This window comes from Urocampus carinirostris, chromosome 14 (genome assembly GCF_059441175.1).
Source record: "Urocampus carinirostris isolate Australia breed hairy pipefish chromosome 14, RoL_Ucar_1.0, whole genome shotgun sequence".
NCBI classification, from domain to species: Eukaryota; Metazoa; Chordata; class Actinopteri; order Syngnathiformes; family Syngnathidae; genus Urocampus; species Urocampus carinirostris.
Window position 1 is genome coordinate 18,150,261 of NC_142362.1, and position 22,282 is coordinate 18,172,542.

At 38.5% G+C, this 22,282-nt stretch overlaps 3 protein-coding genes and 1 pseudogene across 4 annotated transcripts in view; 1 reads left to right on the forward strand and 3 right to left on the reverse strand.

Moving 5' to 3' along the window:
- Positions 1–2,214: 2,214 nt before the first annotated feature.
- Positions 2,215–5,571, reverse strand: LOC148352837 (small ubiquitin-related modifier 3-like). The gene is made up of 4 exons (XM_088353503.1): positions 5,404–5,571; positions 4,858–4,986; positions 4,718–4,789; positions 2,215–2,295 (listed from the first exon to the last, which is right to left on the reverse strand). The coding sequence occupies exons 1-4, from the start codon at positions 5,422–5,424 to the stop codon at positions 2,215–2,217; spliced, it is 303 nt and encodes a 100-aa protein (XP_088209629.1). The 5' UTR covers positions 5,425–5,571.
- A 629-nt stretch (positions 5,572–6,200) lies between these two features.
- On the forward strand, positions 6,201–6,360 carry LOC148352838 (U2 spliceosomal RNA; annotated as a pseudogene).
- Positions 6,361–8,517: 2,157 nt separating this feature from the next.
- On the reverse strand, positions 8,518–13,996 carry LOC148352839 (pituitary tumor-transforming gene 1 protein-interacting protein-like). 2 transcript variants are annotated; one of them, XM_088353401.1, is made up of 7 exons: positions 13,828–13,996; positions 12,010–12,065; positions 11,818–11,926; positions 10,714–10,828; positions 10,510–10,575; positions 10,379–10,425; positions 8,518–8,905 (listed from the first exon to the last, which is right to left on the reverse strand). In XM_088353401.1, the coding sequence occupies exons 1-7, from the start codon at positions 13,910–13,912 to the stop codon at positions 8,859–8,861; spliced, it is 525 nt and encodes a 174-aa protein (XP_088209527.1). In that variant the 5' UTR covers positions 13,913–13,996; the 3' UTR covers positions 8,518–8,858. The 2 variants fall into 2 exon arrangements, with proteins under 2 accessions (XP_088209527.1, XP_088209526.1); XM_088353400.1 differs by having other exon boundaries at positions 12,010–12,071.
- Positions 13,997–18,594: 4,598 nt separating this feature from the next.
- Positions 18,595–22,282, reverse strand: part of LOC148352840 (unconventional myosin-X-like) — an 80,310-nt gene continuing 76,622 nt past the window's right edge. The window contains exon 35 of the mRNA XM_088352330.1: positions 18,595–21,353. Within this exon, the coding sequence (XP_088208456.1) occupies positions 21,249–21,353 (105 nt within the window). The 3' untranslated portion in view covers positions 18,595–21,248. The remainder of the gene's footprint in view (positions 21,354–22,282) is intronic.

Below are 22,282 nucleotides of genomic sequence, written 5' to 3' on the forward strand. Positions count from 1 at the left end.
AATGTGATTTGTTTATTTTAAAAGGGGGCTGATATGTTGCATAAATTTTTTTTTTTTAGTTCTCAAGTTTCACTATTGTCAGATATCTAATGATTGTTTGGCCTAGCATACTTACAAGCGATCTGGCCAGATTTCTTTTTTTTTTTTTTTGCATCTCCTAAGTACTTTTTATATTGAGAAAATAAGACAATGTTGGCCTCTAGTGGATACCATAAGAACTGCAAAATGTTGCTACATTTGGGAAACAACGTTTTCACCGGTAGATAAAAAAATGGATCAGATAGATTCATCTTAATTTGCATATCCACAATTTAAAACTCTCATCTCATCAGCCGTACCGCTTATCCTCATTAGGGTCGTGGGGGGGCTGGAGCCCATCCCAGCCATCTCCGGGCAGTGGGCAGGGGACACCCTGAACTGGTTGCCAGCCAATCACAGGGCACACAGGGACAGACAACTCATTCGCTCATTCACACCTAGGGACAATTTGGACCGGCCAACATACTACAAAAAGTGCTTAAATGAGCAATGTGATCTGCCAAAAGCGAAAATACTGTAATTATGCTGAATAAAAATAAGCAAAATAATCAGATGAGTTTAAAAATAGAAAATACTGGAAAATGAACTTGTTTTGTCATGGAATAAAATAATCTTTGAAATGAGCAAAAATATCAGATATGAAAAAAAAATTAGTGAAAGCAATACATTAAAATACGACAACATCCATCCAGCCATTATCTGCACCATTTATCCTCAGCAGGGTCGCGGGGGTGCTGGAGCCCATCCCAGCCATCTTCGGGCAGTGGGCACCCTGAACTGGTTGCCCGCCAGTCGCAGGTCACAAAGACAGACAACTCGCTCGCTCATTCAAACCTAGGGACAATTTGGACCGGCCGATTAACCTGACATGCGTTTTTGGAATGTGGGAGGAAACCAACGCAAGCACGGGGAGAACATGCAAACTCCACACAGGAGGTTCAGTCTCATGACCTCAGAACTGTGTTGCACTCACGCTAACCACTGCGCTGCACCAACATGAACTTGTATCATAAAAACAAACGAAATGGGCCAGCGTTGCCAGGCATTCTACTTGTGCTCCATAGCCACTTGTACACGTAAGCAGAGGTTTATTGATTCGGTTGGTTTTTTTGACGGTGCATTGACACAAAACCTAGCTAAAGACATTTCTACAGGCAGAAAATCAGTTCAGCCATTTGGGTGTCGAAGTCAAATATACATGCACACAAAAATTGATTAAATTAACAAAAATATTACATGGAAGTTTAAAATCTAGATGGAAAATACGATAAATTGTTTTATGATGAATGAAAATTATACTTACAACAAAGTTTAATATATGCCAAAAAAATACCATCTTTATTAAGTATTAGTTTTTCTAAAAATAATTCACTAAGCGTGAAACTATCTTGTTTTTTAGAATTATTTGAAATACAAAAATAAGTAAATACCCCAAAACATTGAATCTTTCTCCTAGTTTAATACAGCTGACCCAATAAATGGTCATAGAATGCAGTTTTTTGTGCTCCTTAGTATAACTCTTAGAAAAGTTGGACTCCTAGTTGACTCAAGTAGTCAGGAAACCAGAAGAGTTGAAAGGCAGTGATTTCTTAATCTTACAATTTAACAAGTTTTTTGCAGTGCATGTCATAAAAGTTACACTTAAAGAAATTATTCTGAAAAGTACAAATAAGCTAGGTGGTGGCAGATACTGTACCGCAAACCTTAATAGAAGTTAAAATACAGACGCAAAACATTTATGAAAAAGAACACTTTATTTAGCGTTTATTATGACTTCCTTTTTGGTCCATTGACTAGATGAGACTTCCTATTTCTAACATTCAACACAACTTCGAGTGAGGCGTCACACACAGAACTACATCATTCACACATCTTTCCTTCAAAAGTAGATACAAATCTGGAAACGCAATCCCCCAAGAAAGATGTCCAAAAATTGTTTTTTTGCTACACACAAAATACTTGAGGTCGATAGGACGAGGCTTAACTCAACTTGACAAACATGATTAAAAAATTCATTTTGGCGTATCGTTCTTGTAAATGTTGAGAAACATCTTTCTAACCGCTAGCAACACTCCATCTAAAAAAAAACAAAAAAAAAACGCAGTCGCAATTTCTTGAAGTGTAAAAACCGCTGGCATTGAAAATGGAGGGGGGGGGACAAAAAAAATAAAATAATTACAACATGAAAACCAAGGAAAAGCCTCCTCCCGTCTGTTGCTGGAACACGTCGATGGTGTCTTCGTCCTCCATTTCCAACTGTATCACAAAAAGGAGCAAATCACACATTGTATAAATGGGCACAGTATGGGATCAAAATAAAAGTACAGTTTTTGCATGGTGTTAACTTAGAAAAGACAGGCTAATAATCTGCTGCTGGACACCCTTTGCAATTTGATTGGATGCAAGAATAGGCGAAGGAGGACCAATCCGAGTACCGTACTCCCTCAGTTATCACGGTTGAAAATCCACTAAGTAGCTTCAACCAATGTTCCTTCTTAGCTGCGCTCGTGCACAATTGCGCAGTGCCTCGACCTTCGCAATCACATAAAAAGCTACCGTGGGCATTAAAATCAGGGCTCGAAATTGCAAAAATATTTCACTAGCAAATTTAGCATTACAGTGCATGCGGGAAAAAAACAACACCGCAGTGTTTTAAGCGCTGTATTTTGAAGTCAATGCCAAGACAAGATTGAGTCAATGAAAGCAAGTGTGCACTTGAGCTCAAGTTGTTGCGAGAGAAGTGGCATGTGGGTTGCGGGAGTCGGAAGAGTACTTTCTTTTATCACTAAGAACGTAAAATCAAGAGACAAGTGCAAAGTAACACTACGTAGCTACGTGACCTTTCTTACCTTCATGACTATATCGATGTTGCTGCGCAACATACCCTTTTAAAAAGAAAAAAAATAGAAACTGCTTTTTTGGCTCAGCTCACTAAAAAGAGCTGGCTCTTTCGTCACTAATGGCTCATCAGATTGTTTTTGTTGCTTTCATCCATATATTACCATTTATTATTCAACGTTATGCACAAATTAACTTCAACAAGAGTAAGAAAATAGGGGAAAATGTTGGGAAAAAGACGTTTTGGGGAGCCTCTGATCACTCTTGTTACCTTCAAATAATATGCAAATTTGTCAATCTCTTTGCCAGCATTGTACCTCAACTAAAAAAAAAAGATTAAATACAGTACCTTTTGCGCAACCACGTATATACATTTACAATAAATTAGTAATTTGTAACAAAGGAAACTTAAAAAACAAAAATATCTTGTAAAAGTTGTAAAAACCACACATTTGTTGGCCGTGCAACCCTTCCAATACATTAGCTAATTCATTAATATGTAAAAAAAAAAAAAAGATTTACTATGGGCGGAAACTCAGCAAAACTTGTTTTGATTTCGGTTCTTGGACATGTTTGATTATGATTTGGTAGCCACATGCTGGGTTGAATTTGCTCACCATTATTCCAAGAGACGCTCAGACTATTTGTGATTGCTCAGACCTGTAGAGGCTTAGAGAGGCCATTGGCCCCTACCATTTTTAACATGCCCTCCTCTGGCCCCTGCCCACAGCAATAGTTGACCAGGGATAATGGATTGCGGCCACACGAGCGCTGTACAGTTAAGGCAAAAACAAGGAGGAAGCTGCTATACATGACATAAATTTGCCCCGGCTATCAGCAAAAGTCAACTTGGAATAATGGATCGCATTCAAAAATAGTGCAGTTAATTTTAAGCAGGCCACAATGGCTTGCCTCAGCGGCCCAAAACAGAGGGGGGAAAATCAAAATTTAAAAACCTATGGGGATAATGGATCGTGACCACAAACGTGCAATTAATTCTACGTGGGCCCAACCGCTTGCTATCAGACAAAAGGGTCAGCAATAGTCGACCAGGAATAATGGGTCCCTGCCACAACCATGGTTTGACAAAACTGCTTTCTGGTGGTCCCTGGTGGCAGCAATAAGGGTTTGGAGATAATGGATTATAGACACAAGAGTCCATCTCATTTTAGGCAGAAAAACAGTAACGTCAAAGAAACAACAACCCCAGTAGCCAAGCCCCAAAACTGACTCTGGTGGTCCTTGCTCACAACAATAAGCACTTTGAGATAATGGATTACTGCCACACATGTGCAGTTCCCTTTTTTGTTGGGCCACAGGGCATAAAAGAGCCACAAGGTTTGACACAAATGCGCAGTGCTGGCCTCTCGCTTGCAACAATATGCAACCAGGATAGTAGATCGCAGAGTATTTTTAGTTAGACAAGCGATGCAATGAGGCTGCGAATTACAAAAGGTTTGCCGTTGTGGCCCGCCTTAAATAAAAAGCACGTTTGTGGCTCTGACCCATTATCCCCAGATGGCTGTTGATAAGCGCAGGGGCCGTGGGAGCAAATTTTTCTTTTCTTTGCTTTAAATTGAACCACACCCTATGCGGCTTTGATTCATTCTCCCCGTTACACATTTGCTGAAAATTGGGGCTGGCATAGAATATGTTAAAAATGTGGATTTTCGCATAATGTATCCGAGGGATAGTGTATTTCCGTGCAATTTTAAGCTTAGAAAAAGAAGAAAACTTCAACTTCAGAAATGTTGCTACATTGTTGTATTGCAACCATGTCATAGATTACGGTATTGTGCATGATTTCAAACCAGAAATGAAAACGCCGTGTGAGACCGACCTGTGAAGGTGTGTCGTTTTCATTTATCGGCTGCCCATCAAACCGAAATCTTATCTGACGCATAGACAATCCCTGGATAAACAGAAACAGCAGCAACATGTGAGAACACCTCCATTTTTACACAAAATTGTGGTTCATACCTGTCGATCACAATACGCCTTCATGAGTTTACTGAGGGCAGTGTGCCTCTTGATTTTGAACTGCACCACTGAGCCATCTTGACCGGCCACTTTTAAGTTAATGTGCTCGTTTTCAGTCTTTACTCCTTCCTGCAATCAAAAAGCCATGAATACAACCGTGCAATATAGATTTCGTTCAACATAGATTTGTTTTTTCTTGCAGCCGGGCATGCTAGCTTTCGGTTAGCATGAGAAGCTAACCCGTGTTGCAAGTGGCGCAAAGCCACAATGGCGCAAACCAAAAACAGGGTTTATCTCGTTTAGTGTCGCACCAAAACACAGAAAAAAATAAAAATAAACCTAGACAACAAGTAACACGAGTCAATGTTTGTCCATTTATTTGGAAAACATCTCATATTTGACTAAGCGCCCGCTCGAATGCGCTATCCCGACAAGGCATCAACTAAAGTGCCGCTAGCTTAGCATTAGCATCCCCTCGGTGACCAATTAGCTCCCGTTAGCTTAGCTTATCTCCACAAGAGCCCGGAAAAAGACAAGAATACTTACTTTTGGCTTTTCGTCCGACATTGTGGCTACGACCGTGAATGAAAACAGGGAGGACACAGACAGTAAAATGAGCCGCGGCGAGGGTGCCGAGCGTCTTCTGGGTCGCTAACGCGTGTGCCGGGAGCGCGCACCGACATTTAAACTGTAATTCGATCACCGGCGGTCACGTGACACGATTCGCTGGGAGGGTCTCCAGCCGCGGGAGCGCGCTTGCCTAATTGCGCGCGGCCGTCGGGGGTCAGTGCGCGTCCACGAGAGAAAGAACAACAAAACAAGCGTACACTGAGCAGCGAAAGTGAGGTGGATTTGAAATCTATTGATTGCCATTTGATTATTGATTTGATGTCTACTTTAAAGTATTATTTATACAGTAGACCCCTGGGATGCAACATGAATGCGTTTTGTGGTGGGGATCACAAAGTGAATTTTCCGTATGGCGGGGATAGAAACCTAAGGTAATTAGCTCCAAACCCCAAATACATCAGATAAAAACATTAAAATAAATACAGCTTCTACATACATTCCATCCTTTTGACATAAAAAAAATGGGTAGACTTTTGCCGTAGTAATACAAAAAATACTTTCATTAAGGAAAAAAAAATTAAAATACATGTATTTGAATACCAGGCAAAAAAAAATACATGAACTATCATACCCTCAAGCTATCCATTATCTGCACCGCTTATCCTCAGTAGGGTCGCGGGGATGCTGGAGCCCATCACAGCCATCTCTGGACAGTGGGTAGGGTACACCAGCAAGGCTTTGATGCCAAGTCCTTAGCTTGGCCTTGATGCTAGGTCCTTAGCTTGGCCTTCTTGGCCTTGCTTGGCCTTTTGATGCTAGGTCCTTAGCTTGGCCTCTTTGATTTTTGCATTTCGGAGATGGAATATGAGCTTGCTCTGTCCACTCCACGCATCGGCCCGGTATTGCAGTACCTCCGGGAACGGTGCATTAGCAATGATCGCAGCAAGGCTTTAGGGCTAGGACCTTAGCTTGGCCTTTTGGCTGAGAGTAAGTGTCCCGGCTCCTAGGCTTTGTAGCGTATTATGAACTGACCGATAACGGATAATGGATAATGAATAACGAAGATAGATCAATAACCCTTAAAAACCCCCACACCCTGAACTGGTTGCCAGCCAGTTGCAAGGCACACAGGGACAGACAACTCACTAGCTCATTAACCTGACATGTATGTTTTTAGAATGTGGGAGGAAACGGGAGTGCCCGGAAGGAACCCACGCAGGCATGGGGAGAACATGCAAACTCCACACAGGATGGTTCGATCGCATGACCCCAGAACTGTGCGGCGGACCCGCTAATCACTGCGTCGCCGTGCTGCCCACTGTCATACCAATGTTATTTTAAAAATACATCATAAGTCGAGAAATGTGTGTTTCTTTTACACAGTGGAATCCATACCTAGAGGTCCCCGACATGTTTGTCTGGGATCTTGCTTTTAAACTGCTTCGTAGCTTTTGTTTTGTTTGCATTAGACATCAGTGCCACACTGAGGCTTTAAATATTGTTGTAAAAATAAAAGTTGAAATATGTGTAGAAGGCATTTTACCCCTATGACAGGGGCATGCACAGACTGAAACTTGATGGTGCAAAAGCTTCTGCATATCTAGCCCAAATGTGTAATATTTGACCACTAGAGGGCACTGTGATGTCTGGTAAGGGCAAGGGCAGTGATACACTGCACAGCGTGGTGGCAGATGCCGGACAAACTTGGCGCCGACTTAAGTGGGGATTTTGCAGTGTAAAACAAATACAAATTTCTCAACCTATGATTTTTTATTCAAATGAACATTGGTATGATAGTTCATCTATTTTTGCCTAGTATTCATACATGTTTTTCAGTGGATTTAATTTTTTTTTGTACCACTAAGAGGCACTCAATATTACACACTGTCCCTTTGAAAAAACAAATTCTTGTTTAAAACTGGAGTAGCAAACTTCTACCAAAACGGAAAATGTTGTATTTTTGTGGTATTATTGTAGTCTTTCTGTAGAATTTTTACAGTATCACTGTAGTTTTATTTTATTTCATTTTTTTGTGGTATTTATGCAGGATATTTTTTGGAGTATTTCCATAGGATATTCTTTGAAGTATATTAGTATTTTTGTGGTATTACTGTAGTTGTACTTTTGTAGCATTTCAGTCATATTTCTGTATTTTGTAGTATTTCTGTTATAAAAAGCATGTAGCAGTACTTTTGTTTTGTTACTATTACTGTAGTTAAAAATGTGTCGTATTTCTGTTATATTCCTGTAAAAATATTTTTGTATCACAGTATTACAGTAGTAGTATTTTTGTAGTATTTCTTTAGGATTTTTCTTATCAGAATGAAGATAAAATAATATATTGGGAGCCTGTTTTGAAGTGCCCAGCCGCGCCGGCCATTATTAACATGTACAAGATTTTTTTTTTTTTTTTACCCTTGATGCGACATAACTTGAGCTGGTTGAGTAGAGTACCGGGTGGATGCAGAAGGGGGACAAAAAATCAACTGATTTTAAAAGTTCCACTTGCGAGGAAGATTTTTTTGCTTTCATTTCCTCTTTATTTTTGATAATAGTCATATTTACATATTGCACAATTTTGGTCCACATTAAACGTGATAAATGAGGGATTACAGTATTAGCAATTGTATGCTAAAAACTGCTTAAATTCTGTAAACCAAAACTGTATTAAAGGGGGGGTTAAATCAGAAGGAAAGAAGTGATAAGAGAATTAACAATAATACAATTAAAAATATATGAAATAATTATTCAAAATTCCCAATTGTAGCAAAGGACAGCTTTTGAAGACATTAAATGGAATTAGATAAGTGATTTTTGTGACAATTTAAAGGAAGACCCCAACCCGATCAGGCACTGTTTGCTCGTTTTTTTCTTGCTTGAGGTGTTCTGTTTTTGCATTGCATTGGATTTCTTATACACACGATTCAAGAAAAAATATCTTGTTAGAACTGTGGGTGTCAGAAACTGCTGCTAAGAAACAGGCAGCCACTAAAACTCATTTAGAATGGTAAATAGTCTGCGCTTTCCAATGCACTTCACACTTACCCACACTTACCGTATTTGAAAACTAAAGTGGGGCGGAACGCAAAATCAATTTGTCATTTTATTTCAACACAGGTAGTAAAAACAAGGCACGTCAGTATTACATGTTAAAACTTGTCCGCGTACCTACGAGTACAAACACAGTGTGAAAACCGACCATTTCAAAAACATTTTTTTCTGGACCGTGAATACATTTTGGGAATAGTGCAACGTGTCACTGAGGTAAAGCATCCCATTAAAATAGCAACAACACACGTCGAGTCAGAAAACATTTTTAAGAGGGATACAATAGAAGGAGAAGATCACAGTTAATTTCATTTGGGTGTGCATTCTCGAATGGCTTGAATAAATGCCACCTGCTACACTGCAGAAATCGAGGACCGAGCACGTTATTTCTTGTCCTCCATGCGCGAGTAGGGCGTTTCTTTTGTAAGACCTGCAGAAGAAAGCACCCCGACTCAATAAATGCAAGTTTTGGGAAGTTACAATGTGCCAAATGATAGGACTGTAAGGTTGCCCAAGATACACAACAGGAAATGGTCTCCCCATGACCCTGATGGTTACGGGATACACACACAAGGTTGAAAAAAAAGATTTGCTATCCTTTATACTAGATGGAATATTACTGCCTGGCACCACGTATGTCAAACCTGGCAGTCCTTTTTTTGCCAATCTGTCCACCAAAGATTGAACTGCTTTCGTGTGGCCATGATCCATTATCCCGTTAGCATTTTGCTAAATGTGGGAACCAGCAGAGCGCAGATTGGTCTCCTGGTAAATGGAATCACCTGTACTGGAGCAGACTAACTCCAAAATCATGCGGGACATGCGGCCCTCGAGGACCACGTTTTCCCAGCCTCTAGTCTAGAAGGAACTGAATTTCTGTGGCTGCAATCCGTTATCCTCAGTTGACTATTGCTGATAGCGAGAAAGCAAATTTGAGCACCTTGGCGGGCGGATTCTATTATCCCCAATCCCATATAACTGAGAGCTGGACCACCAAAAGGCCCTGTTGTTGAGCCATGGTTGTGGCCTCGATCCATTATTCCCGGTCGACTATTGCTGAGAGAAGGGGCCAGCACAGCCCTTACTGTTCATATTAGGTGGAAAGAACAGTTGGACTATTTCTGAGAGAAGGGACTGATTTTGTGTCATGTGTGGGAGCTCTTTTCTCTCTCTTTCCATCCTTGCTTTCTACCATTTTAGATTTTATTTCTCTGTCTATGTGTTCTACTTGTTTTTTCTCTCCCTTTCCATCTTTTCTCTCTTTTTTATCTCTCTCTTTCTTCTTTTCTTCCTAACTTTTCTCCCCTTCTTTTTTACTTTCTACCCTTTTCTCCCTTTCTCTTCCCCTTTTTTTCTTTCTACTTTTTTCTACCTTTCTCTCTCCCTTTCTTTTTTCTTCCTTTCTCTCTCCCTTTCTTTTTTATTTCTACCCCTTTTCTCCCTTTCTCTCCCCTTCTTTTTTCTTTCTACCTTTTTTCTCCCTTTCTCTCTGTTTCATCTTTCTTTCTACCTTCATCTCTCTCCCCCTTTCTTTCTACGCTTTTACTTTTTCTCTCTTCTTCCAATACTTGACCTGGTAATAACATAATAACAACATAGTAAGTAGTAAAAGATAAGTTTTTTTAATCAAACTGGGTGCCCTTGGCACTAATAAGTAGCAAAAAGTAGCTCGACGCTTGAGAAAAGTAGACGACCCCTACGCACACATGTACATACATACATATTTGTTTTACGCTGTATTTTCTTATGCAATGTTGTCATAGTTTTAAGTTTTGTCTGTACGTTATCTCCTAAGTAAAATTCTGTGCACGCGCTTGTACCTATTTGCGAACATTGCATATAAAAGCCAGTGAATTTTGCAAATATGTATTTATACTGCATAAAAAAAAAACAGGCGTCTGACCGTATTTCTGTCGTATTTTGTCGTGCCTCAGCTGCATCTCCATTCTCCTGTGACCACGTAAAAAACAGCAAAGTTACCAACAGGCCTCATTCAAACACGAAATTACATCAATGGTTATTTTTTCCCCATACCTTTCCTTTTGACGGGCGTTCCTTGCACGTGTTTGCGCCTCAGCCTTTAAGTCTTCGTCCTCTTCGCTGCGAGATAACAAAAATGCAATAGAGTATCGTGTTTATATCACGGTTTGATAAGGAGGACTGTCCGTACCAAGCTCAGAGAATAACAAGCCATTGTGTACGAAGATCCATTATCGCCCCCACGGTCACGTGACTCACCTGACTCGCAGTCGCCGCCGGCGACGGCAGCAGCAGCACAGGCAGCACACCAGGATAGAAAGCACCAAAACGCCAGCCAGCACGCCCATTGTGATCAACACTGTCTGGAAGTTGACTACACCACAAATTTGTTACATTAATTCAGTTTTGAGCTACATTTAGTTAAAACACAACTAGACTGCAAGTAAATACACAATTTTCTCGACTATAAGGCGCACCCACAAAACATTCCTTTGCGAGTTATTTGTTTCATATAGAAGGCAGGATGGCTATAATATAAGGCGCATGAAACTAAAACTACAGCAAGAGTGAGGGTTGCATTAAGAAACCATCAGAAAATAGAAAAACAAGTATATCATAGAAGATAAATATTAGGAAATATGGTTTCACAAGTAAATTAATTCATATATGGTAACCACACGTAGAAGCAATTTATTGTAATTATGCGTTTCTGATAATATTGACCGTATTTCTGGTCTTTAAGGCGCACCAGATTATAAGGATCACTCTGGCAAATTTTAGGTCCGCCTCATAGTCCTTAAAATAGGTTGTTGTTGTTTTTATTATCATTACATACAAGTTTTTTTTCTTATTTTAGTTTATCGAAAATAAAACACATACTGTTACTACGCATTGTTATTATTTTAAGTGTTATTTTATGTCTTCCGTTGAAAATATTTTTCAAAAGAGTCTTGTCTTCCAGGTGTTATATCAGACTGTTTTGACGACTAATTTCCTGATTTTATCGAAGATTTATATTTACATAATACATAACAAAAATATACTTTAAAGGAGAAAACCTTCCTGCTATTTGTTGCTATTTTTGCTCCATCAAAAATACGAAGAAATAAATGTGAATAAATAAAAACAGTCCCTTTAAAAAGTCAAATGAAAAAGACTTGAAAAGCGCTATATAGATGCAGACCATATAATCTTGAAAAATCAATGGCAATGGGAAATAAAAGGAATTTAAATTTTGACCAAAAAGAAAGATAAGAAACTCACAATCCTAATTAACCTTAGGAAAGAAATGACCTCATAAATAGTAATAAAGATCAGTTTACAAGTTCTTGCACACAAATCCTTCAAATTGGTGTCTCTTACCCCAGCACACGCCCCATCTGGCGTCATTGAGGGGACACAAGCTTTTTGGAGGCAGGATTTTCTTCACCGGATAATCCAGGCACTGTTTACTCGGTTCACACCACAAACACTGCAGCAGAGATAGTACACGCAACATAGTTATCAATGCATACACCCGAGGCGGCTGGAAAGAGCGAAAAGCAATACACTTACAGAAGCATCGTGCAGACATTCCACACAGCTGCTGTTGGACTTAGAGGCGCATGATGCTGCAACTCATAAAAATCAAGAAATAAAATGAATGAATGAAAACTTTATTTCAAACATTATAAAATCAAAAACAGGACAAAAACAATGACTCAACAACAAACATAATGTTAACATGTACGAAAAGGGGTAGTAAGAAGCAGACGCTTATTTTCCCTACCCCTATATCTTCCCTATTAATTACATTATACAACTAGCTCCTCTTTTGTGTTTAAATTAACAAAGTCTCACAGATATACATATCACATAGGTCAGATATAAATAATTATAATAATAACAATAGTCACATATTTTATATACAAATCATCGTAGTACCCATCTATTAACGTTATAATGCTACTAGTCACTAGATATCATTGTGACACCAATGATAATAACAACAATAGCAATAATAACAGTTATGATATAATAATAGTAACAATAACAACAAAGTTAACTATAGTTTGTAAACACAGTATTTCCAATCTCTCGTATCACATCACTCATACCCCATTTTCTTCATCTCTGTATTCTGCCATAATTTTTTTGTGTATCTGGATTTGAACACGTGAATAGAATAGAATAGAATAGAATATACCTTTATTGTCATTGTTACAAAATGGGTTAACATATTGTGACAACGAAATTGGGCATGACACTCCAGGTCCACACATTTACAGTGAGGTAAAAAAAAACTCGGAAAAAATAAACACAATGAGATTCTTTTTAAAGGAATTTTTAAAAAAGTAGAAAAAAAACACGGAAAAAAGAAGAAAAAGTTTGTGTTGCATTCAAATAATTTTCTATTATATCAAGTGAATCTTGTTGCCAACATTGTACTTCCACTAAAAAATGTGATTAAGTAGTTCCGTATTGTGCAACCGACAAAATAAGCCCCCAAAAATGTTAATATTATGCGACAACATATATCAGGAAATAAAAAGAAATGGATATCTTGTGAAAGAATTGTAAGAACAAACGACGTTTGTAGGCCGTACAACCTTTGCAATAGTGCATAGGTCAATTCATTCAAAAGAGAAAAATAATTTTGCATTGCCGGAAACTCAGCAAAATGTAACTTGATGTCAAGTTTTGGACATGTTTGATATTGATTTAGTTGCCACACTTGAGGTTGCTGTTGCTCACTGTTGTTTCAAGCGTTGCTCACCGACTTTCTGTGAACGCTCAGACCCGTGGAAAATTAGAGGGAACATTGATCTTGACTATACCTTCTAGTGGTCAAATTTTATTCAATGTACCTTTAAATGAATGAAGATTTTTTTTATACAGCTAGTACCACGGACCCTGTCGACTAACACTTGCATTGTGATTATTTTCATTAGATTTGCCTTTTCATCATTTATGATCACCACTGTAATTCCATTTTAGTTTTGTTTCCTTATACATTTTCTCCAGGAAACGCGATTTAATCCATAAAAGAAAAAAAAGCAAAGCATATGCTTTGATAATCTTCATAGTGTGAGAGTCACATGATTAAAGGAATCGCCGGGAAACAAACGACCATTGTTAATACATTTGTCAAACGTCATGTACTACAAACACATAAGGGGTAAATAGTTTCCCAAACCTAAACTTGAGTTTCAAATGTGTCATTTTTAAAAATGAGAAGCGACCATTATAATATTTATTTAAAAAAATCAACCTAATCCTTGTTTCCAAGACTACGGGCAAAACAAGCTAATAGCAAAACAAGCTAACGGACGACGTTTGTCACGTGACCTGAACAAGTAGTAAAAAGCTTTTAAAAGTCAGATAATAACTTACTGGCAGGAGGAGTCGTCGATAATTGTCCAAAAATAGGGACGAAGATTGAGAAAACAAAAAGGGAAACGCAGTAAAAGGCAGACATTGTTGACAGTGAGAAATTCTCGAGGAACTAAAGACGCGAACTGTTGCTGCCGTTTAGGGTGCGGGTCGGGTGACGTCATACCGGTCTTGCAATTGCGTCATCAAAGGGACGAGAAGTTTCGAAACGGCTTCGCTTTGGAGATAAAATTGGGATTATTATTTTTTAAAGTCATTTTTATGTACAATTAAAAAAAAAGCCTGCAAAATATCTTTTAAAAATATTTTTATATTTTGTGGAATGGAAGTCCATTTTGGATTTCATCAAACTTTCCTAAACAAATGAACTGTTTTATCTCCATTCCTGTCAACCTGTATGTTTTGGCCGTACAAAGTATGTTTATTATTCATTCCAAGACGTGTGCGATGTACAAGAAAATCTGTACCGAAAAACACAAATTTGTCAATTATGCGTACCATCCAGTATACAGTACACCGAATATCGCCAAACGGCAAATGAATCATGTCAAACGAGTTCGAGATGTGTAGTGAAAGGAAGTCCGTCTCCCGTCTCTTTTTAGAGAACTGTCTTTTTAGGCTCAACTCATTGAAGAGATCCGGCTATCAGGCTGCTCACTTGCTTTGATGCATTATATTAAGAAAAAAAGGAAGTATAAAAGGAGAAAATGAAAAAAGGTTTGTGGTTATCCCTTTAATCAGTATATTACCAATAATAATTAAATGCAGAAAATGAATTCATAATTTGAATGAAAAAATGTATTATTCGACTTAATTCTATTTGCATGTATTTTTTCCTTCTACAGTAAACGTCCAAGCTACTTAATTTTTGATTTTTTTTTTTCATAATAAACCTCATTCATGTCGAGCAACTCAGTATCTCACAACAAAATGTTCATTAACAATATATATGATATAACGAAACACATGTACAATATAACATGTTAAACTACATAAATTAAAAAAAAATGGTGTAAGATTACTTAGTAAGGGAAAATACGACAGTTTGTAAGGGCATAGAGCCCTGGAGCTTGACAGGTATGGAAATGAAATGAAATGATCTGAAATGAAATGATCTGAAATGAAATGATCTGCATTTATATAGCGCTTTTCAAGTCAATGACTTCCCAAAGCGCTTTACATTGTGCTTCACATTTCCCAATAGCGGCCGTGATCTGTGCAGCCATGTAAGGCGCTAACCTGCTTATTGGGGGTATTGGGGTTTCAGTGTCTTACCCAAGGACACTTCGGCATGTAACACGGACAAGCCGGGATTCGAACTGGGATCCCTTAATCCTAAAACGATCACTCTACCTCCTGAGCTACTGCCGCCCCAATGGAACTTTTCCTTTTTTAAAAGAAGCTGTGGGTTTATACTTCCCAGTATAGAATTAATCTTTCTTTTTCTATGCTGACTTCCTATACCAACAATGCAGTATTTAAAAATAAAAATAAAATTAGAGTAAATAAAACTAAAACTGTTGTGCCGAAACATCCTACCCTGTGTAGACGACCTACCGTAAACTCATCTGACAGCAAATTTTGTTTTCTTTCTTATCAAGTAAAACTAGAAACATTGAAACTCGGAATGATTACAAACAACACTTTGACTCAGGACATAAAGATAAGATTTGGTCTACCTATTAAGGAGGGAGGAAGTGCGTTCCATCTGGCAAAGTCGGAAGTGTATTGTTCTAGTAATGGTTGAAAACCGGACCGGGCCAAACCTTCATGGGGCCCTAAGCAAAATTAGATTTGGGGCCCCTATTACTTGATCATTTGCATACTTACTCATTCCATGTTCTACTCCAGGGGTGGGAACCTAATTGGAGTCAGGGGCCACATGTGACATGTTATACTTCTTTTGAAATACATTCATTTCATCAAACTGGTTTTGAAATGACCACAATTAGAGCAAAATAGTATATTATGTCCCTGTTTTAAGCACTTCATTTGTTATTTGATTTTGAAGTATTACTGTAGTTTTTTTTTTAGTCAGATTTTCATTTAATGTCATGATTGCCGATGTGATGAACCTGTGCCCGCTCCTTTGGCGCCAACTGCCTCGGACTCTGATTGGCTCTCTGTCCCTCTTCAAACCCACTCCTATCTGTCGTCTTTTGTCAGTCCATCTGTGAACCTCAGTTAATGCTAGGCAAGCCTCTTTTTGACCCTGACTGCCTCCTGTTTTTGCTCCCGTCTGTTCCCCGGCTTCGACCCGTTTTTTGATCCGACCACGTCTACTCTCCTTTTTTGGCTTATCGCTTGCCACGGAAGTTGCACTTCCACGTTCAGAGCGACTTGCTTCCCGCGTCCAGCAATCACCGGATCGTGGGCGCAACCCTTTCTCTTTCTTCTAATAAAACTTGTGAGAAACGCAAGTGGGTTCTGTCTCCGTTCTGGTCCTGACATTTAAGTTCTGTAGTTTTATTGTAGTGTTACTGTTGTTTTATTTTTTTACAAGTCTTGTAGTATATGTGAAGTAATTTACTTGTAGTATTTCCATTGTAGTATTTCTTTTAGTATTTCTATAGTACTTTTGTTCTAGTTCGAAAGTAGATATTTTTTTTTGTCTGTATATGTTTGTCTTGCTGTCGGTCACCCCACTCGAGGGATATGACCAGGGTAGATAGATTTATGGATAGATAGATAGATAGTATTTTGTAGTATTTTTGTATTATCACAGTAGTTTTATGATTATAGTATTTTTGTAATATAACTTTAGTATTATCTCTTTTAGTATTTTCGTACTATCTGTGTTGTATCTTGTAGTATTTCCATATAAGAATGTTTGTTGTATATCTGCAGTATTTCTGTAGTATTTTTTTAGTACAGTGTTACTGTAGATTTATTTTTGTAGTAGTTTTGTGATATTTCCATTGAAGATTTTTTGTAGAATCGCTGCAGGTGTAATTTGCAGTATTTCTATTGTAATTTGTATTTCTGTATCGATTCCCAATCCAAACTCCGTTCTACTGTTCCTGTATTCTGCCCGATTCTGTTTCCTATATCGTGTTTTGGGGTTCATGTTTTTGTTTTTTGTTTGTTTTCTTTATCTTTGTATAAATGACATGCTGTAACATATCTTGTTTATAATTGGTTTTATAAACTAATAAAAAAGATTTGAAACACCATAGGAAGGAAGTGTGTATATTGAAGAATCCATGATTATGGCAGCAGCTCCCGTGTTATTTTCGATTGTTCTCGATTGTTCTCAGCTCAGGGATGCTGCTGGAAATGTGAATTTCCCTTCGGGGATGAACAAAGTATCTATCTATCTATCTATCTATCTATCTTTATATTGTAAAATAGGTCTTTTTTATGTCATGATGACTGATTAATATCACCTGTGCCCGCTCGTTTCGCGCCAGCCGCTGCGCGCTACCTGATTGGTTCCTCGTCTTTTTTAAGCCCAGTCCTGTCACTCGCCTGTTGTCAGTCCGTCAGTAAACCTCTGTTTTTACAAGGCAAGCACTTTGACCCTGACTCCCGCCGGTCCCGCTTTTTGCACTCGTTTTTCCACCTGTCTGTTCTTGATTCCCCTGCTTATCTCCGGCTACGACCTGTTTTTGACCCCGACCACGTTTGTTCTCCCGTCCCGGTTAACAAACTGATTTTGATCCCGACCACATTTTTGCTCCCCTGTCCCGGCCATCGACCTGTTTTTCCCGTCCTCGACACCGCCATCTCCGGCTCCGAAAGATCCACTTCCGCATTCGGAACACGATCCGATTCTGTGAGCGGCTTGCTTCCCGCGTCCAGTGAACACCGGATTGTGGGCGCTGCCCTTCCTCTTTCTATCAATAAACGCGTGGTTAACGTTACGCATCTGGGTCCTGATTCCGTTCTGGTCGTGACATTTTAAACATTATACAAACGCTTTAATACTAAATGTAACACATGCCTAACTCATTCTTATCCAGTTGCATTATCTTAAATATCGTTATGGACATCCATAGAGATCATGTTCAGATGAAAATTTCTAAACTAACATAACAAATAACCATAAAATAAGAACACAAAAATACAGCAAAGCGATTTGAAATACAATAATTTATTAAAACATCTTTATTATTTTTTTATACAAAACACTTTTTCCGCTGATTTTTTTGTTTGTTTCTAGTCGAACACAATCAAAAAAGGCGAATATCATCAGTAGAGGCGACGTCCATGAACAATCTGGTGTGGCCGCCGGCAGCTTGACCAGATTTTTGAAGATATCGGGATGAAAAATTGGCTTTGGAGACATTTTCAATATTATTGTTATCATTAGGAATGATGTGTAAGCTGTACCCTGGGGAACATGGAGGGCAGTATCAAAAATTGCTGAACTGAAAAGGCACACCAATGAGCAAATGACATTTTTTACCTGTATATTTTGCTATTTTGACCATAAAACGGACATTTTCTAATCAATCTATACTGCAAATGAATACATACGCAGTAAAACACACACACACATATACACTATAACAGCTTCCACCCTTGGCTTATTCCGCTATTAATATGGTGCCGAAATTTTGTCTATTATGTCGTCTGCGGGCAGCACGGTGGAACATTGGTTAGCGCGTGTGTGGCACAGTTCTGACATCACGAGATCGAGTCTTCCTGTGTGGAGTTTGCATGTTCTCCCCGGGCCTGCGTGGGTTTCCTCCGGGCACTCCGGTTTCCTCCCACATTCCAAAAACATCCATGTCAGGTCCAAATTGTCCCTAGGTGTGAATTATTCTTCAGGATCTTCTGGTAAGACCCGGAATTCATTAATCCGTCAACCTGATCCTTGAATCCTCATTTCAAAACTGCATTTTGCATTTCCTTGGGTTGTCTCTGTGTGATATCAAAATTGGTTTGATGATCGTTGTGAGTGATACAAATGCAAAAAAAAACCCACAGATATCCGGAAGGTGATACTTTTTCACAGCACTGTATGTGTGCACGTGTTGCGTGTTGTTGTCCGTGTAGCATGTGCACAAATACAAGGTAAGTTAACCTGGACATGAGCAACGACATGGAAGGTTAACTCCATATTAGCATTATCATGGCAATATGAACCACCATCTTTTATATAGACAAAATTTTGGCACCCATATTTTAGCTTCTTGGCAAATTGCATCGGTTTTCTCAATCATGGAGGTGTCAAAAATATGTCTTCCATTCTTGGGGACGAAGTTAAAGGCCACGTCTTTCAATTCAAGTGATTAGTACATAAACACTCTCGATAAGGTAATTTGTCCCAGGCACACTCACATCTGACTAAACTCTCGAGAGAACATTCAATAAAAGGGGGAAATGTTGTCTCAAATTATTTTTAGAAATGCTATTTCCTCAAATAGTGAACACCAAAAATAAAACCTGCCGCATTGGCACTATCTTGTGGCCATTTTAAGTACATTTTACCTATTTTAAAATATTATAAAAATATCTTGACTAGCATATTGTAGATTGTCTGCTCGTCCTAACAAACTAATTCGACATACATAAAAATAAAAACTTAATACAACAAAACAATCGACCAGCTGCTAGATACAATATTTTCCCTTATTCTAAGTATTTTTGTTCCTATCATACTAAAAAAACACGTTTTTAAGTATTTGTTTGGTGACATCTTGTGTAAATTACCATTTTATTTTTACAATTTTTTCCACCCAACTGGCCGAAAACCTTGCTCATTTGAAGTACAGACACTCCCCTACTTATGAACATTCACATTACGAAAAACGGTAGATACAAACATTTTTCGGGGGATGTTCGGAAAATATCCGGACATCGCTGTGAGTTAGAATTTGTATTGTGTGCACCTTTTTCCGAGTACAGGACAGTACTGTTGTGGCGCTGTGAGAGGTCACCCAGCATCCACCCGGAAGTGAAAAATCCGCTTTCTCTCCCTAGTTCGAGTGTAAACATACTACGTGTACTGTATCTCTAGCGCGCTAAGAACTTTGACGTTTTTATTGTTTAATATCTTTTGCATCCATTCAATATGGTTGGTGTAAAGTGTAAAGAAGAGGTGACGGAGGAGGACCGCTTGAAGTGCATCTTCCAAAAGTAAGTTCATCTCATCTAATCTCATCAGCCGTACCGCTTATCCTTATTAGGGTTGCGGGGGGGGCTGCTAATTAAATTTTTGAATGTGTTTAAAATGATCTTATCTAGAAGATTGAAGCGTGTAGGCTCATTTTACGAAAACAGTTTGACATAGATTAGGGTGAAAAAAAAGTTTAAAAAAAGAAATCTACCAACTGCAGAACATTTTTTTTATTATTTCAGGAATCCATTTTTCTATTATACTAGAAAAATACCTTTAAAGAAATAAGTGCAAACAACAAGGTATAAGTGTTTATGTGTTTTTATCCTCAAAATCGGTTAATCAGAGTTTCTTTATTCAATATTTTGTATTTATTCAATAATAATTCAATTATTTAGTCATTATTATTTTACAAACAAGGCTTTTTCATGGCCAAATTCAAGCACTTTTCAAGGACTCTCAAAGCCTATTTTTCGATTTCACCAGTACCATTAAAAGGAAAAAAAAATCTGGTGTGAATTATGTATTTTGCAGAGCCACAAATATATCTGTGATTTACATACTGGTTTTTAATCTTGCATGTAAATTTATCAAAACATGATTTTTATATCTTGAGGCAATCGCGAATTTAATTATTTTTTAGATAAATTTCTCCCATATAGGAGTTGGGTAAAACATATTTATGTAATATGTAGCTTACATTTTCGGTTGCAGGAAGTTCTTCCCATTTCAAGTTACAACTGGGAAACACTACCTTAATCTTTGATACGGCCCATAATAAATATCCATAATTGATATGAAATACACAATTTATAGTGCCCTGGTTAGGTGTAGCATGTACCTGTCCTCTTGGGTCTGACCCATAAGGACAATGTCGTACAAACTAATGCCAGCCGCAGTTAATCACAAGTAAAGAAGAAATGCAATGGCAAATCAAAGTCACCAGAGACCCCTGTTGGCGTCATTTTTATGCAGACTTGTTGAGAATCATGGCAACACTGTGAAGTATTTATAAGTACTTTGCCCAAAATTCATGCACTTTTTGATCCTGGAAAACACAACATTAAAGCATTTTCAAGGATTTCAAGCACCTGTACGACCCCTGTAAGAAAGCCATTAAAAGTAAAGAACTAAAGGTAATTTTCTACACAGTCCACAGATCACTATTTGAGGAAATACGGAATATTACAAACCTGGTCATGAGACATGAAATAAATTAATATTCAAAAAGTGACGGGGGACCAGTGTACATTTTTTCTGAGCGACATTCATAGCCTTTTTTTTTCACAATTCATTGTCAGAATCTCGTGTTTTGTTTTGTTCTTTTTGCACTCTACTTGAATTTTGGAGCCGTCCATCATCTGATCCAGTTGCTGCCGTAGCTGGAAACCGACTTGACGCTGCATCGCTTCTTGACGATCATGTTGATGTAAGCTTTCATGATCTTTGTTATCTCGCCAACCTGGAAAGTTAAAATGTCTTTTATGTAGCTTTTTGTCATATATTTTTCATAAATAAGGCGCACTTGGTTATAAGACCCATTGAAACTACAGTAAGCGCTATTGTATTCAACAATAAGGGGGCGGTCACACAGCCGTTTGCGGCTGAATCACGGCTAAAATTTTGCGTTTTTTTTTTTGCCCGTGGTTGCCCGGGATGGAAAATGCGCAAATTTGGCCAACCCACTGTTCATCTGTGGTATGGCCGGAAAAAAGACGCCGGCGACTGTTCCGCTTCCTCATCGCGTCATTTCTGCGTCATTTTCTCGTGTGGACCACGGGTATAAAAGCTCCCGAGCCGGTGTTGTGCCCAAACCCCCTCGCGTGAACGCGCATTCTGCTGCGATCGCTTTTGACTTTTTCATCCGCGTTAACAAACGCATTTTGTAGAATACGATCGCACTTTATTGTTTAAATTAACGCGTTATATAGACTAGGATCTCCCACTTGTTATAATTATCTCGCTTTATAGTTTTAATAAGCGTTTTATATAGAATACGATCGCTTTCGTTGAAAGCGCAGCAGAATGCGCGTTCACGCGATGGGGGGAGGATTTTATATACGGTGTGCATTACTGTTCGATTACGTTCACAACAAAAGCAGAGACGGAGTGGATTATGTTGTATTACATTTCCAACAAATGCAAGACGATGAGGTTTTAGTTATATGTTCGCCATTACATTACTTAAAAGTGAGATAAAACGAGGTAAAGGTAGTTGTATTAGCGAGGGGATGCAAATCACGGCACCGGGCTGTAGCAACCTTAACCGCACAAGACACATCCCCGTAAAGATCAAGGTTTCAAGCTATAGCACCAATTTTATTTTGTTATCCTGAGAAGAAATGCCAAGAAATAAATATGGATTAAGACGAGAACACTACGTTGACGGGG